At 44.7% G+C, this 13,655-nt stretch overlaps 1 protein-coding gene across 3 annotated transcripts in view; it reads right to left on the bottom strand.

Moving 5' to 3' along the window:
• The window catches only part of Dnajc11 (DnaJ heat shock protein family (Hsp40) member C11), a 69,050-nt gene that overhangs the window by 23,961 nt on the left and 31,434 nt on the right, over positions 1 to 13,655 (bottom strand). For all 3 annotated transcript variants that reach the window (XM_045150427.1, XM_045150429.1, XM_045150428.1), the window contains one exon: positions 13,385 to 13,486. In XM_045150427.1, coding sequence (XP_045006362.1) covers positions 13,385 to 13,486 — 102 coding nt within the window. The remainder of the gene's footprint in view (positions 1 to 13,384; positions 13,487 to 13,655) is intronic.

The following is a 13,655-nucleotide window of genomic DNA, read 5'->3' on the forward strand; positions in this document are numbered from 1 at the left end:
AGAGATGGCTCAATGGTTAAAAGTACTTGCCTGCAAAGCCTAAGGACCCAGATCTGATTCTCTAGTACCCATGTAAAGTCTATGTAAAACCTATGTAAAGGTTAGCTGTGTAATAACTACCCAGAGGCTGATGTGCTGAGAGGACTTCCCAGGTGGCCAGGAAGAGCTATGTGTCAAAGCCGATGTCAAAATAGGGCATGGTGCTAAACACTTTAATATAGCGTTCAGGAGGCTGAGGCAGGAGGATTGCTCCAAGTTTGAGGCTAATCTGGGCTAACTAGGAAGACCTTTCTCAGCAAAGCAAGCCAAACAAGCTTTCTTCAACATCTGACTATAGCTAAGCAGCAGATGCCATCCAGAGCCAGCCAGTAGAGTTCAATCAATCCCAGAACCAGAACTTTTTAGCAGTTACCTTCTTGTTGCTGGGATACAAGAGCTCATCAGAAGCAGCTTATGGGAGGAAAGCACCGAATTCAGTCTTACAGTTTCAAGGGCAAGTGTCATCATGGTGGAGAAAAGCAACTGGCTTACCACATTACACATCCATAGCAGAAAGAGAAAAGAAAGCACTGTTTCTCTTGGAACACACAGTAGCCTAGATCTGCCCCCAGGGACGTGCCTCCTCCAGCAGGGCTCCGTCTACTGGAGACTAAAGTAGAAAGTTCAATCAAAAATACCTTACAGCCGGGCGTGGTGGTGCACACCTTTAATCCCAGCACTTGGGAGGCAGAGGTAGGAGGAATGCCATGAGTTCGAGGCCACCCTGAGACTCCATAGTGAATTCCAGGTTAGCCTGGGCTAGAGCGAGACTCTACCTCAACCCCCCCTTCCAAAAAAAAAAAACCTTGCAGAGGGCTGGAGAGATGGCTTAGCGGTTAAGCGCTTGCCTGTGAAGCCTAAGCACCCCGGTTCGAGGCTCAATTCCCCAGGACCCACATTAGTCAGATGCACAAGGGGGCACATGTGTCTGGAGTTTGTTTGCAGTGGCTGGAGGCCCTGGCGTGCACATTCTTTCTCTCTCTCTGCCCCTCTTTCTCTGTCTGTCTCTTTCAAATAAATAAATCAACATTAAAAAAAAAAAAAAAACTTGCAGAGGGACTGGAGAGATGGCTTAGGGGTTAAGCGCTTGCCTTTGAAGCCTAAGGACCTGTTTTGAGGCTCGATTCCCAGTGTTCCTTGGAGTTTGAGATCATCTGCAATGCCAGGTAGGCCCTGGCATGCATAGTCTCTCTTTCTCTCCAAAAAAAAAAAAAAAAAAAAAGACATCAATAAAAGAGAGACTAATTGATGGGGGGGGGTATGATGGAGAGTGGATATGTGAAGGGGAAAGTGGGGCAAGGGAGGGAATTATCATGGTTTATTGTCTATAATTATGGAAGCTATCAATTAAAAAAAGCTAAAAAATACATTCAAACCAGCACAAACTCTAACTGCTGCTGTAGGCTGAGGATGTAGTTCTGAGATAGAACACCAAAAACACCAACAAAAACCAGGTTTTCAAGAATATGTATTTTTTTTCTTTTTAAAGATTTTATTTTTATTTATTTGAGACAGAGAGAAGGCGGGGGGGGGGGGAGAGAGAGAGAGAGAGAGAGAGAGAGAGAGAGAGAGAGAGAGAGAGAGGAGGAGAGAGAGAAAAAGAGGGAGGGAGAATGGGTGTGCCAGGGCCTCTAGCCACTGCAAACGAACTCTAGACGCATGCGCCCCCTTATGCATCTGGCTAACGTGGGACCTGAAGAGTCAAACCGGGGTCCTTAGGCTTCACAGGCATGTGCTTTAACCGCTAAGCCATCTCTCCAGCCCAAGAACATGCTTTTATACTAGTACTCTGGAGGTGGAGGCAGGAGGAACAGGAGTTCAAGGTCCTCCTTAGCAGGTCAAGTTTGAGGCCAGCCTGAGCCACATAAGATCCATCTCAAAAAACAAACAAAAGCCTCAACTATCAAAAAGAAAAACATGGCTAAAAGAAGAATTATATGCATCAACTGACTTCACTCTCCATTGGAGAATCTGTTCCTTTTCAAAAGGTATGAGATCTGACGAGGAGATAAACTACTCTTCTCACTTCAGCAAACCACGCTGAATCCACATAGAAGGGGGAGACAAGGAAGAGCGCTGCTTCCATGCTGGCCCTGATAATCAGAGCCAGGGCGTAGGAGACAGACCCTGAGGATACTTAACATAACACCTACTAAAGCAGAGTTCCAAAGGTTCCTAAGAGCTCATCACTGAAGTACACTTAAAACATACTTAGCACAGCTCAGTGAATTTTGCGTAAGTGGGGGCAGAAAGAGCCACAGGTTATGACATCATGCCCAGAGGCATTCCTTCCCCCCAAAATAACTGCTGCTCCCACTACCCCATAGAAAATACCTGCAACCCCATTGAAGAGGGTCTCCAATGGGATGGGGGCAGGGACAAGGGAAAAAGGGCACAACACATGACCCATATGAAATATATGTTAATAATAATAATAAAAAGATTTAAATAAAAAAGAAAAAGAAATAGTTGCTGTCATAAGATACTGTCTTGGGATGGTCTGTTACACAATAACACTACATAGAATCAGAACAGTAATATTAGCCAGGTGTGGTGGTACATGCCTTTAATCTTAGCACTTGGAGGCAGAGGTAGGAGGATTGCCATGAGTTTGAGGCCACCCTGAGTCTCCATAGTGAATTCCAGGTCAGCCTGGGCTAGAGTCTACTTCGAAAAACCAAAAAAAAAAAAAAAAAAAGGCTGACCTAGAATTCACTATGCTGAGATTAAAGGTGTGCTCCACCACGCCCAGCTGTTTATGCTTTTTATATTTACATAATTAGTGTAATTTCCTGGGGCTGGAGAGATGGCTCAGCAGTTAAAAGGTGCTTGCTTGCAAAGCCTGATGGCCAGGGTTTGATTCCCCAATACACACATAAAGCCAGATGCACAAAGTGGCACATGTGTTTGGAGTTCATCTGCAGTGGTAATAGGCATCAGTGTGTCCAATTTCTACTTGCAAATAGTGAGTTCCAGGTCAGCCTGGGCTCGAGTGAAATCCTAACTCAAACAACAAAATTTTTTTTTTTTTTTTTTTTTTTTGGTTTTTCAAGGTAGGGTCTCACTTGAGCTCAGGCTGACCTAGAATTCACTTGTAGTCTCAGGGTGGCCTCAAACTCACAGTGGTCCTCCTATCTCTGTCTCCCGAGTGCTGGTATTAAAGGCATGTGCCACCATGCCCAGCTTAAAAATTTCTGATATAGGCTTTTGCTGTGCACTAGGGTCCAGGCTAGCCTTCAACTTGTGGCAATCCTTCTGCCTCAGCCTTTTGAGGCTTTACCATATCTGTCTCAGAAAGTTTTTGAAATAGGTATTCAGGGGGCCATCGTGGTATATCCCTGTAATCGTAGCTCTTGGTAAGCTGAGGCAGGAGAATCACAAGTTTCAGGATAGCCTAGACCCTGTCAAAAAGAAACAAGCGAACAAATAGGCACCCACACAAACAAAAACATACGCATTCATACTAACCCCATGCTGGCAGACAAGTGACTACCAGGGGCTGGAGTAGCCCAGTCATCAGTTTTCAACCACACTGTTGTTTCTTCTTCTTTTTGTTCCCAATAATTTATTTATTTGAGAGAGAGAGGGAGGAAGAGGCAGAGAGAATGGATGCGCCAGGGCCTCCGCTTCGCAGGCAAACACCTTAACCGCTAAGCCATTTCCCCAGCCCACACTGTTGTATCTTTAAACAAGCCACGATAATTGAAAATTCCAACGAGCTGGTGAGTCTTGACTCAACAGCCTTTGGTGCTGACCCAAATCTATGGAAAACAACTAAACCGGAACAGTAACAGTGAGAGAGGAGAATGTTAGGCTCAAAGTGCCAACTCGCTTGATGAAATTAACTGTCCTGGAAAATGACTGGTCAGGTCATTTTGAGTTGACGAGGACATTTCTTTATTTTAGAGAGTGGCCTAGATGTTCCCTTCTGCGCCATTTCAGGGAAATAACCTTTTGAAAATGGCATGGTCACAACCCAGAATAGATGGATTTCTTCTCTATGTGCCAAACAGGGAGAGGTGGGACTGCAGCTTACCATTCACTTTCAAGACAAGATGCTTTTATATAATGAAAAACCACAAGTATGAGAGGAATGAAAAGTTAAGATTTGAATTCTGACATACTCCAACATAGAAAGCAAAATAAAGATGGGACTCTAACATTGGATAAGCCAAATGGGTTAGAAGTTTGCCAATAGCTTCTAATTAAATCTATGTAGGATCATCTCATTAAACTGTTACTCAATCACTTTTTTTTTCTTCGAGGAAGGGTCTCACTCTGGTTCAGGCTGACCTGGAATTCACTATATAGCCTCAGGCTGGCCTTAAACTCAAGTGCTGGGATTAAAGACATGTGCCACCACTACTGGCAATCACACTTACATTTTTTTTGAAACTAAATACATTTTAATAGAAAACAAAATACAAAATAACTCTTCAGAAAACAGAAATATTTAATCCATTTCCACACATTAGAGCTTGCTTTGTCCTTAGAGCATGGTTAAATTTCTTTTTAAAAATATTTTATTTATTTACTTGAGAGAGAGACAGGCAGATAGAGAATGGGCATGCCAGGGCCTCTAACCACTGCAAATGAACTCCCGATGCATGTGTCTCCTTGTGCATCTGGCTTTATGTGGGTCCTGGGATATCAAACCTGGATCCTTTGGCTTTGCTGGCAAGTGCCTTAACTCCTAAGCCATCTCCCCAGCCCTAAATCATATTTTCACATTCATCTCAAACTTATCAGTGATCTTCCTACCTCTGCCTCTCTATAGGATTAAAGGCATGTGCCACCATGCCCAGCTTCCTTAACTTTTTTAAAGATATTTTTATTCATTTGAGGGGGGTGGGAGGGAGAGAATGGGCACTCCAGGGCCTCCAACCACTGCAAACAAAGACCAGATGTATGTGCCCCCTTGTGCATCTGGCTTACATGGGTTCTGGAGAGTTGAACCAGGATCCTTTGGCTTTGCAGGCAAATGCCATAACCTCTAAGCCATCTCTCCAGCCCAATTCCTCCCTCTCTACCCCCAGGTTGGGTTTCACTCTAGCCCAGGCTGACCTGGAATTCACTATGTAGTCTCAGGGTGGCCTTGAACTCACGGTGATCCTCCTCCTTCTGCCTCCCGAGTGCTGGGATTAAAGGCATGCACCATCATGCTCAGCTACCTTAATTATTTTTTAAACAGAATTTTTATTTGTGTGAATGTGTATGTATGTGAGGGGCATGTACAGAGGTCAAAATTATTTTTAAAAATTTTTTCAAGTTTTTACATTTTTTTAGATTTTTACTTTTTATTTATTAATTAGAGACAGAGAGAGGGAAACAGAGAGAGAAAGAGAGAAAATGGGCATGCCAGGGTCTCTAGCCACCACAAACGAACTCCAGACACATGTGTCATCTTGTGCTTCTGGCTTACTTGGGACCTGGAGAATTAAACCTGGGTCCTTAAGCTTTGCAGACAAGTGCCTTTACCGCTCACTCTCCAGCCCTTATTTCTTTCTTTCTTTCTTTTTTTTTTGGTCTTTTGAGGTAGGATCTCACTCTAGCTCAGGCTGACCTGGAATTCACTGTGTAGTCTTCAGGGTGGCCTTGAACTCATGGCGATCCTCCTACCTCTGCCTCCTGAATGCTGGGATTAAAGGCATGTACCACCATGCCTGGCTTCAAATCTTTAAAAAAAACATAGCTGGGCTGGAGAGACGGCTTAGCAGTTAAGGTGCTTCCAGCAAAACCTAAAAACTCATGTTTGAATCTCTAGGTCCCACGTAAGCCAGATGCACAGTGATGCAAACACGGAATGTTGCACATGCACATAAGGGGGTGCACACGTCTGGAGTTTGTTTGCAGCAGCTGAAGGCCCTGGTGAGCCCATTCTCTCTCTCGACAGTAACCAACTTATTTGAAAGAGAAGAGACAATGGGTGCACCAGGGCTTCCTGCCACTACAAGTCAACTCTAGATGCACGCGTCGCTTTGTGCATCTACCTTCACATGAGTACTGGGGGAACTGAACCTGGGCCATCAGGTTTTGCAAGCAACTGCCTTAACCAGTGAGCCATCTGTCCATCCTTGATTATCAAGATATTTTGTTGTGCTAGGGAGATGGCTTAGTGGTTAAGGTGTTTGCCTGCAAAACTTAAGGCCCCAAGTTTGATTCCTCAGAACCCTTGTAACCATGGTGGCACATGTCTGGAGTTTGTTTATAGTGGCTAAGGCCCTGGTGTGCCATTCTCTCTCTAATAAGTAAATAAGTATTAAAATTGTTGATAAAAACTATATGTAAATAAAGATTGCAGTAGGACAGTCTGATTCGCATGAGAATTCAATGCCCCATCTCTACCCCCAATCTGCTGAATTGTTTTCAAGCTTGTGTTTCTGCTTCTGGCCTTAAGGAGAATACGAGAAATTTCTATCAAATGTCATCTCAGCAATGACTTTAATAACTGAATAATTTCCCCCAAAGGCAACAAAGAGCAGAGTGAAATTTGCCTGCTTTTCCGCCAAGGAGCCCAGGACAGCTCTTGCTATGATGGCCACAGGATCATTTTATCGCATATGAAAGTCAGGACCATACTCTCTAATTTTAGGGGAGGATCAAACTCAAATTTACTAATGGTTTAAGAACAATCTGGCCCAAACACCACTTGCTCTCCTCTTGGCCTTGCCCCACAGCAGTCTTCAATTCCCAAGTCTGTTGATAAGGGACTATGAAGATGCAATGGGGAAACAGCTTTCTCTCTGAATCCCATTCTACATTACAGCACATTCCCAGACTGGGTCAGCTAGGCTCTGTCCCTTCTCCTTACATGACAGGGTCTCATTTTCAGTGGCTGCCCATGTCTGCTACTGAGTACAGCAAACATATGGGTTCCAACGGTTCTTCTCCCACACTATTATCCTGCAGTCAAACGAGTCAGTTTATGACACCAGAAGCATTTCACGGAACAGACTGAAGCCATAACCACAAGCTCATTCTGATAGCTGTGCTCAGACTGGCCACCAAAAACAAATCTTTAAAAAACAAGTGAGTCAAGTCCTCATATATCTTTTTGAAAACATTCTTGGATTTAAAACATGAGCATGGTCACATACATTCTTTGCTACAGAATTCAATTGTTTTTCTGATAAAGCTGAATAAGCTATTATGTGTGCAAAGGCAGTGGAGCTTCTCAATAAGAAACACAGCTCTTACTTCAAAGACAATATAGATTTATTCTGAAGGCAAATATGAGTGACCATTGCCTGGCAACACAGATTCAGGAGGCCCCAAACACCATGTTCCAATGTGTTAACAAAAAAAGGCATGGGCTAGGGAGATGGCTTAGCTGTTAAAGCGTTGCCTGCAATTCCCCAGGACCCATAAGCCAGAAGCACAAGGGGTACATGTGTCTGGAGTTCTTTTGCAGTGGCTAGAGGCCCTGGGGCGCACATTCTCTTCTTCCCTCCCTCTCCCTGCCCTTTTCTCTCTCAAATAAATAAAATATATTAAAAAAATAAAGTCATAAACCAAGGCACTTTTCAAATATATTAATGGAAACATGAATTAGGCAGGTTACAACAAAGTAGGGAAATCTCTGCTACAGGCCTCAGATGTTATCTGATGCCATTCTTACTTAGACTTTGAATTGATGAAAACTGGTGGTCTATTAGTGTATTCCAAAAAGGTTTCACCTGATAGTCATAAGGAAACGATGTTAGGCCAGACATAGTGGTGGGCAGTAAGTGGCAAGTAAGAGGCTAAAGACAGCCTAAAGTAATTCAGGCTTGATCAGGGCAGATACAACTGCATTTCAGGAATTCTAGTTCATAAGCTGTTCTAAACTCACAAAGTTTATATCAACCATGGAACATGGGGAAAATGCAATAGACCAGGAAACAATTTAACAGTCTCCCTTAACTGTGTAGTCATCTCAGGGTGGCCCTGAACTCTCAGCGATCCCCCTACTTGTGCTTTCTGAGTGTTGGGATTCAAGGTGTGCACCACCACCACACCTGGAGACAGTTAAGCCCTGCAAGCCACTGCACCCCTATGTAGGCTTGTAAAGGAGGCAGTAGAAAGCCAACAAGATGCTTGGGACCAGATCTTCAAAGAAGCAAGGCTGCTGTCTACTCAGAGAGATTTATGGACACCCCCCAAAAAAGCAGTGAAACTGGTCCAGTGGGAGTGAGCACAGCACCGAGCAATCCTGTTTCAGGATCTCAGCCTATAAAGGCAAGACCTGTGGACTTTTCATGGAAGTCATATGGAGGGAGGGGGCCAACAGTATCATCTCTGCCTCCCAGCCACCAATGCCCTCTTCCACAATGCTCACTGTGGTGGGACCTTGAGATAACAGCAACTGAGCTTCAAGTTTCTTAGCAGGAAACACAGACATAAGTCTCTTTGAACAGGGCAGAGTGATGGTAGAAGAGAGGCAGTGAAAACTGGGGATTGTGGGGTCCAAAGATAGAGACCCATGGGGTAGGGTTGGAGCAAATATATTTCACATAGAGAAAAGCCACCTGAGGCTGGAAAGGAGACCTGACCAAGCAAAGACTGGAAGGTGGAATCTGAGTCCAAGCCCAAAACTCTACCTTCAGTATCTAAATGTGTGCATCCTCCAGCACTGCTGGCCCCACAGAAACTTCTTACAGGTCAGGTCCTGTCCACAAAAGGAGGCTGAGGGCCATATCCAAGTGACAGGTAACATCTAATGCAGTCTCCATAGGCAAAGGGATTATCTGAGCTAAACACCCCAAATTAGGCTCTGAAGCTCAACTTGGTACCAGTATCGTTTGGCATCTATAGAGCAGGATTATCTTCCTGTGAATTAACATCTATTTTGTGTCTATTCCATCCTTCAATAGCTTGGTGTGGTAGGTTGGACAGCTATCCTAATTTCACACATGAGAAACTAAACATAGAGCAAACAGCTTGCCCTGTGCCCTGCCCTTCTTATGGCAGTCATTATTTTTTTTTCTTGTTTTCTTGTTTTGTTTTTTTGAGGCAGGGTCTCGCTCTAGCTCAGGCTGATCTGGAATTCACTCTGTAGTCTCAGGGTGGCCCCTTGAACTCATGGCAATCCTCCTACCTCTGCTAGGATTAAAGGTGTGCACCACCATGCCCAGGGCAGTCATTATTCAAGGAATTTTTTAAAATTTTATTTATTTATTTATTTGAGAGCGACAGACAGAGAGAAAGACAGATAGGGGGAGAGAGAAAATGGGCGCGCCAGGGCTTCCAGCCTCTGCAAATGAACTCCAGACGCGTGCGCCCCCTTGTGCATCTGGCTAACGTGGGACCTGGGGAACCGAGCCTCGAACCGGGGTCCTTAGGCTTCACAGGCAAGCGCTTAACCGCTAAGCCATCTCTCCAGCCCAACGGCAGTCATTATTTCTTACCTATACTACTAAAGCCTTTCTGCTCAGTACATACACCCACTGCAGAATCCTCTCTAACAACTTTTTTTGTTTGTTTGTTCTTTTTTTTTTTTTTTTTTTTTGAGGTAGGGTCTCACTCTAGCCCAGGCTGACCTGGAATTCACTATTTGGCCTCAGGGAGGCCTTGAGCTCACAGTGATCCTCCTATGTCTGCCTCTGGAGTGCAGGGTTTAAAGGCATGCGCAAGCACATCCAGCTTCCCACTAGAGGGAATGGGAGAGCAGTTGACAAGCTATTATTCTTGTGGTCTTTTTATTTTATTTTATTTTTTAAATCTTGGTCAGCCTGGGAGTGAAACCCTACGGGGAAAACTCAAAAAACCCAGAAAAAAAAATCTTTTGAAACAAAGTCTTGTTACATAGCCCAAACTACCCTTAAAATCCAAGATCCTTCTGTCTCTGCATCCCAAATTCTGGGATTACAAACATGTGCCACTGTGCCTGGCTTCCTTGTGGTCTTATCAAGAGGAGGAGACTCTTCTTAGGAAAAGGATATTCCAAGCCTTCCTGCTTATAAGCTCCTTGGACATGGCACAAAAGATCCAGCTCATACCCAGTCCTCAAAATGCTGCAGAGCCAACATCTGGTTATTACTCAGTATTTCTGGTTAGAAAATGTTTTTATTTATTTGAAAGCAGTTTATAGAAGTAATAAAATGTTGGAAATTTAAAAAGATCTTGTATGACTGTAGGAAATGGTCCCAGCTGTGCTCTGTTCATTGCCCAAAGCCATGGCCAGCAGACACATTTGCAGAATAGTGTTAGCAACTACTACACACACCCAGATGGTCACTTCACTGCAGGACACAGGTCAAGACGAGTGTCTCTTTCCCTGCAGCTTCACTGCTTGGGTGCAGCAAAACCACAGACAAAACAGGCAGGCTAACAACACAACGGTCTGCCCAACCCACCCCCATGTGCCAACACTGACTTTCAAAGTAGCTCTTTCCAGTGTCCTGACCAAAAGATCCCTGTGGGGAACCACTGGCACAGCTGGTGTACCCTAGACCCTGGTCAGTTTTGCATTTTGGCTCCACCTCCTTCTGACCAAACTAAAATGCTACATAAATAGCTGAGTGTGGTGGCACACATCTTTAATCCCAGCACTGGGAGGCAGAGGTAGGAGGACTGCTGTGAGTTTGAGGCCACCCTGAGACTACACAGTAAATTCCAGGTCAGCCTGGGCTAAAGCAAAACCCTACCTCACAAAAAAAAAAAAAAAAAAAAAAAAAAACAAAAACAAAAACAAAAAAAACTCCTTGTTTTCTTTGTCATTATTCCTCAAACAATACTTATCCTCCACTGATGATGTGGGGGTGTGCTAGGGAATTAATTCTAGGCAAATGTTTTAGCCACTGAGCTGTAACCCTGTCCCTACAGATGATTTTAATTTTAAGTCTATAGGAAGATGAGTTTAGGTTATGAGTACATGCCATACCATTTTATATAAGGGACCAGAGTATCTGTGGCACTGGGCATCTTTAGAAGTCCTCAAACCAATCACTCTGTAGTACTGACAACAACTGCATACACTTGTTTTTCAGTGCTGGGGACTGAACCCAAGGCCTCACACATGCTAGTCAAGTGTTCTACCTATTATTGAACTATATTCCCAGTGGCCTCTATGCCCAGTTTTAAGAAAATTTTGAGACGGGGATCTCAGTAAGCTGTCCAGGCTAGTCTTGAATTTGCTATATAGCTCAGATAGCCCTTAAATGTGTAATCTTGCTCCTTGGTTCCTAAGGAGCTGGGATAGCAGGCCTGTGGTACTAGGTCCAGTGACTATGTATCATCTTTTTTTCCCCTTTTTCCCCAAGGTAGGGTAACCTAGCCCAGGCTGACCTAGAATTCACAATGTAGTTTCAGGGTGACCTCGAACTCATGGTGATCCTCCTACCTGTGCCTCCCAAGTGCTGGGATTAAAGGTGTGTGCCACCATGCCCGGCTTATATCATCTTTCTTTTTTTTTTTTTCCTTCAAGGTGCTAGGGCTCAAACTGAGGGTTTTGCACATGTTAGGCACTTTACCACTGACATATGCTGAGGCCTAAACAGTATACACTTAAAAAAAATTGTGTGTGTGTGTGTGTGTGTGTGTGTGTGTGTGTGTATGTGTGTCAGAGCACATGTATGGAGGCATAAGAAGACTGGGGGATATTGGTCCTCTTCCTCCACCCTGATTGAGGCAGAATTTCCCTTGCCATTTTGTTTTTGCCACTTCACTTTGTTGAGTGCCAGTTAGCTGGCCTGTGAGCATCTGGATTCTCCTGGCTCTGCCTCCTGTTGCCATAGGCACACTGGAATCACAGATGCATGTGCCAGCACGGGTACTGAAGAGTTGAATCTGGGCCAGCAGGCTTAAAAGCAAGCACTTTTAACTGCTGAGCCACTGTCCCAGCTGACTATATAAAGTTTAATTATTGGTTTTAAAACATTTTTATTTATTTGCAAGCAGAGAAGGAGAGAGAGAGAGAGAGAAAAGAGAGACAGAGAGAATGGGCACACCAAGGCCTCCAGGCACTGCAAATGAGCTACAGATGCATGGGACACTTTATACATCTGGCTTTATATGGATACTGGGGAATCAAACCTGTGTCCTTTGGCTTTGCAGGAAAGTACCTTAACAGCTAAGCCATCTCTCCAGCCCTAATTATTGTCCCCCCCGCCCCAGATAGGGTCTCATTCTAGCTCCTGGAATTCACTATGTAGTCTCAGGGTTGCCTTGAACTCATGGTGATCCTTCTGGCTCTGCCTCCCAAGTGCTGGAACTAAAGGCGTGCGCCATGATGCCTGGCTGGTTTTGTTTTTGAAACAGGGTCTTGCCCAGACTGGCCTCAAGCTTACAGTGATACTCCTCCCTCCACCTCTCAAATGTTGAGACTACAGGTGTGAGTTACTACATTCAGCTGATACATACTTTGAAATGAAAAATTCAAATAGGTAGTTCCATTGTGAAAACAAGGTCCTTTAAGTGCTATAGGGGCTTAAAAACACTCTAGAATAAATTTGATCACTGTATTGTACTTTTGAGTTTAAGCTGGCACTGTTCTTTTAAGACGTAAAGATGCTGCTTGCATGGCTTCACCTTTCCTTCCAACAACATCGTTGAGTGAACGCAGATCCTGGCACCCTTCAGGAAGAGGCAATGGAAGGGTGGAGCAAGGCTACTAGCTCCTTATCAGGACAGGTACCAGATGCCTGCCAGGCCCTCCTGGCCACACTGATAGGGCCAGGAACTGAGTCTTCTCACTCACCAAGGCTGAACAGGCCACCAAGCCACAGTCTATTAGCTATAGTACAATGGGCTCCTCAAACTTACTGAGATATCCATCTGCTACCTGGCTGGGCACAGCAAATGGGAAAAAGATACCGTACAAGGGGCCAATTCTGTAGAGTCACTGGGTTAAACAACTTCACTCCATTGGGGACTCCAGTCACCTTGTGGCTGCTGAGACAATCAAGTGACTAGGGTTCATGGCACTGACATCCTGGGGTGAGGAAAGCAGAGGCCCCTGCTCAATGAAACTTGGAAATGCCCTCAATCCTCTGCATTACCAGGCCTCCATACCATAGCCACGGCCCCAATGCTAAAGCTGCTAGCTGGCTGACCTTTCCCGATACTGCCTCTCAATGACTTTCGATGCTAAGGACTTGGGCAGCTTAACTGGAGAAGGTCTTAGAGAACTAGCACGAGTTTCTGCTTGGGAAAGCCTGACTTCTGGGTAAACCAGTGGTTTTGTCTTCCCCACAGGGATTAAAATGCTTGCCTTTGGGTCACCAACATCAGTTCTGCTGATAGCTACTGGGGTGTAACAGTGAAGTCTTGTCTGCCTAGTTTTGGACATGGTTGGTTAAAAAGTCCACCCCATTTAATGAGTGTCAATGTGGCTTTTAACAGGTCTCACTGAGATGGTGCTGGCTACCTTGGGGTTGGTTCGCTGCTGCAGTCTCCTCTCTTCCCGTTCTCTCTGTAGCCGCTCAAACTCTTCTCTGATCTCGGCTGGAGTTCTCCTCCTTTCCACCACCTGTGAACAGAAGTGAGTGAGACAGCTGAGGACCTGGGAGGTGAGGAAAACTCACAGAGTGCTGAAAGCAATCATTTGGTATACATGTACTGATGCCCGGGTTCCACTCAGGTCTCTCTGTAGACTCTACGACATCAGCACTGTGAAAGGATCAAAACTCTGTTCCCCT

Source organism: Jaculus jaculus, chromosome 5, assembly GCF_020740685.1.
Source record: "Jaculus jaculus isolate mJacJac1 chromosome 5, mJacJac1.mat.Y.cur, whole genome shotgun sequence".
Classification (NCBI taxonomy): domain Eukaryota; kingdom Metazoa; phylum Chordata; class Mammalia; order Rodentia; family Dipodidae; genus Jaculus; species Jaculus jaculus.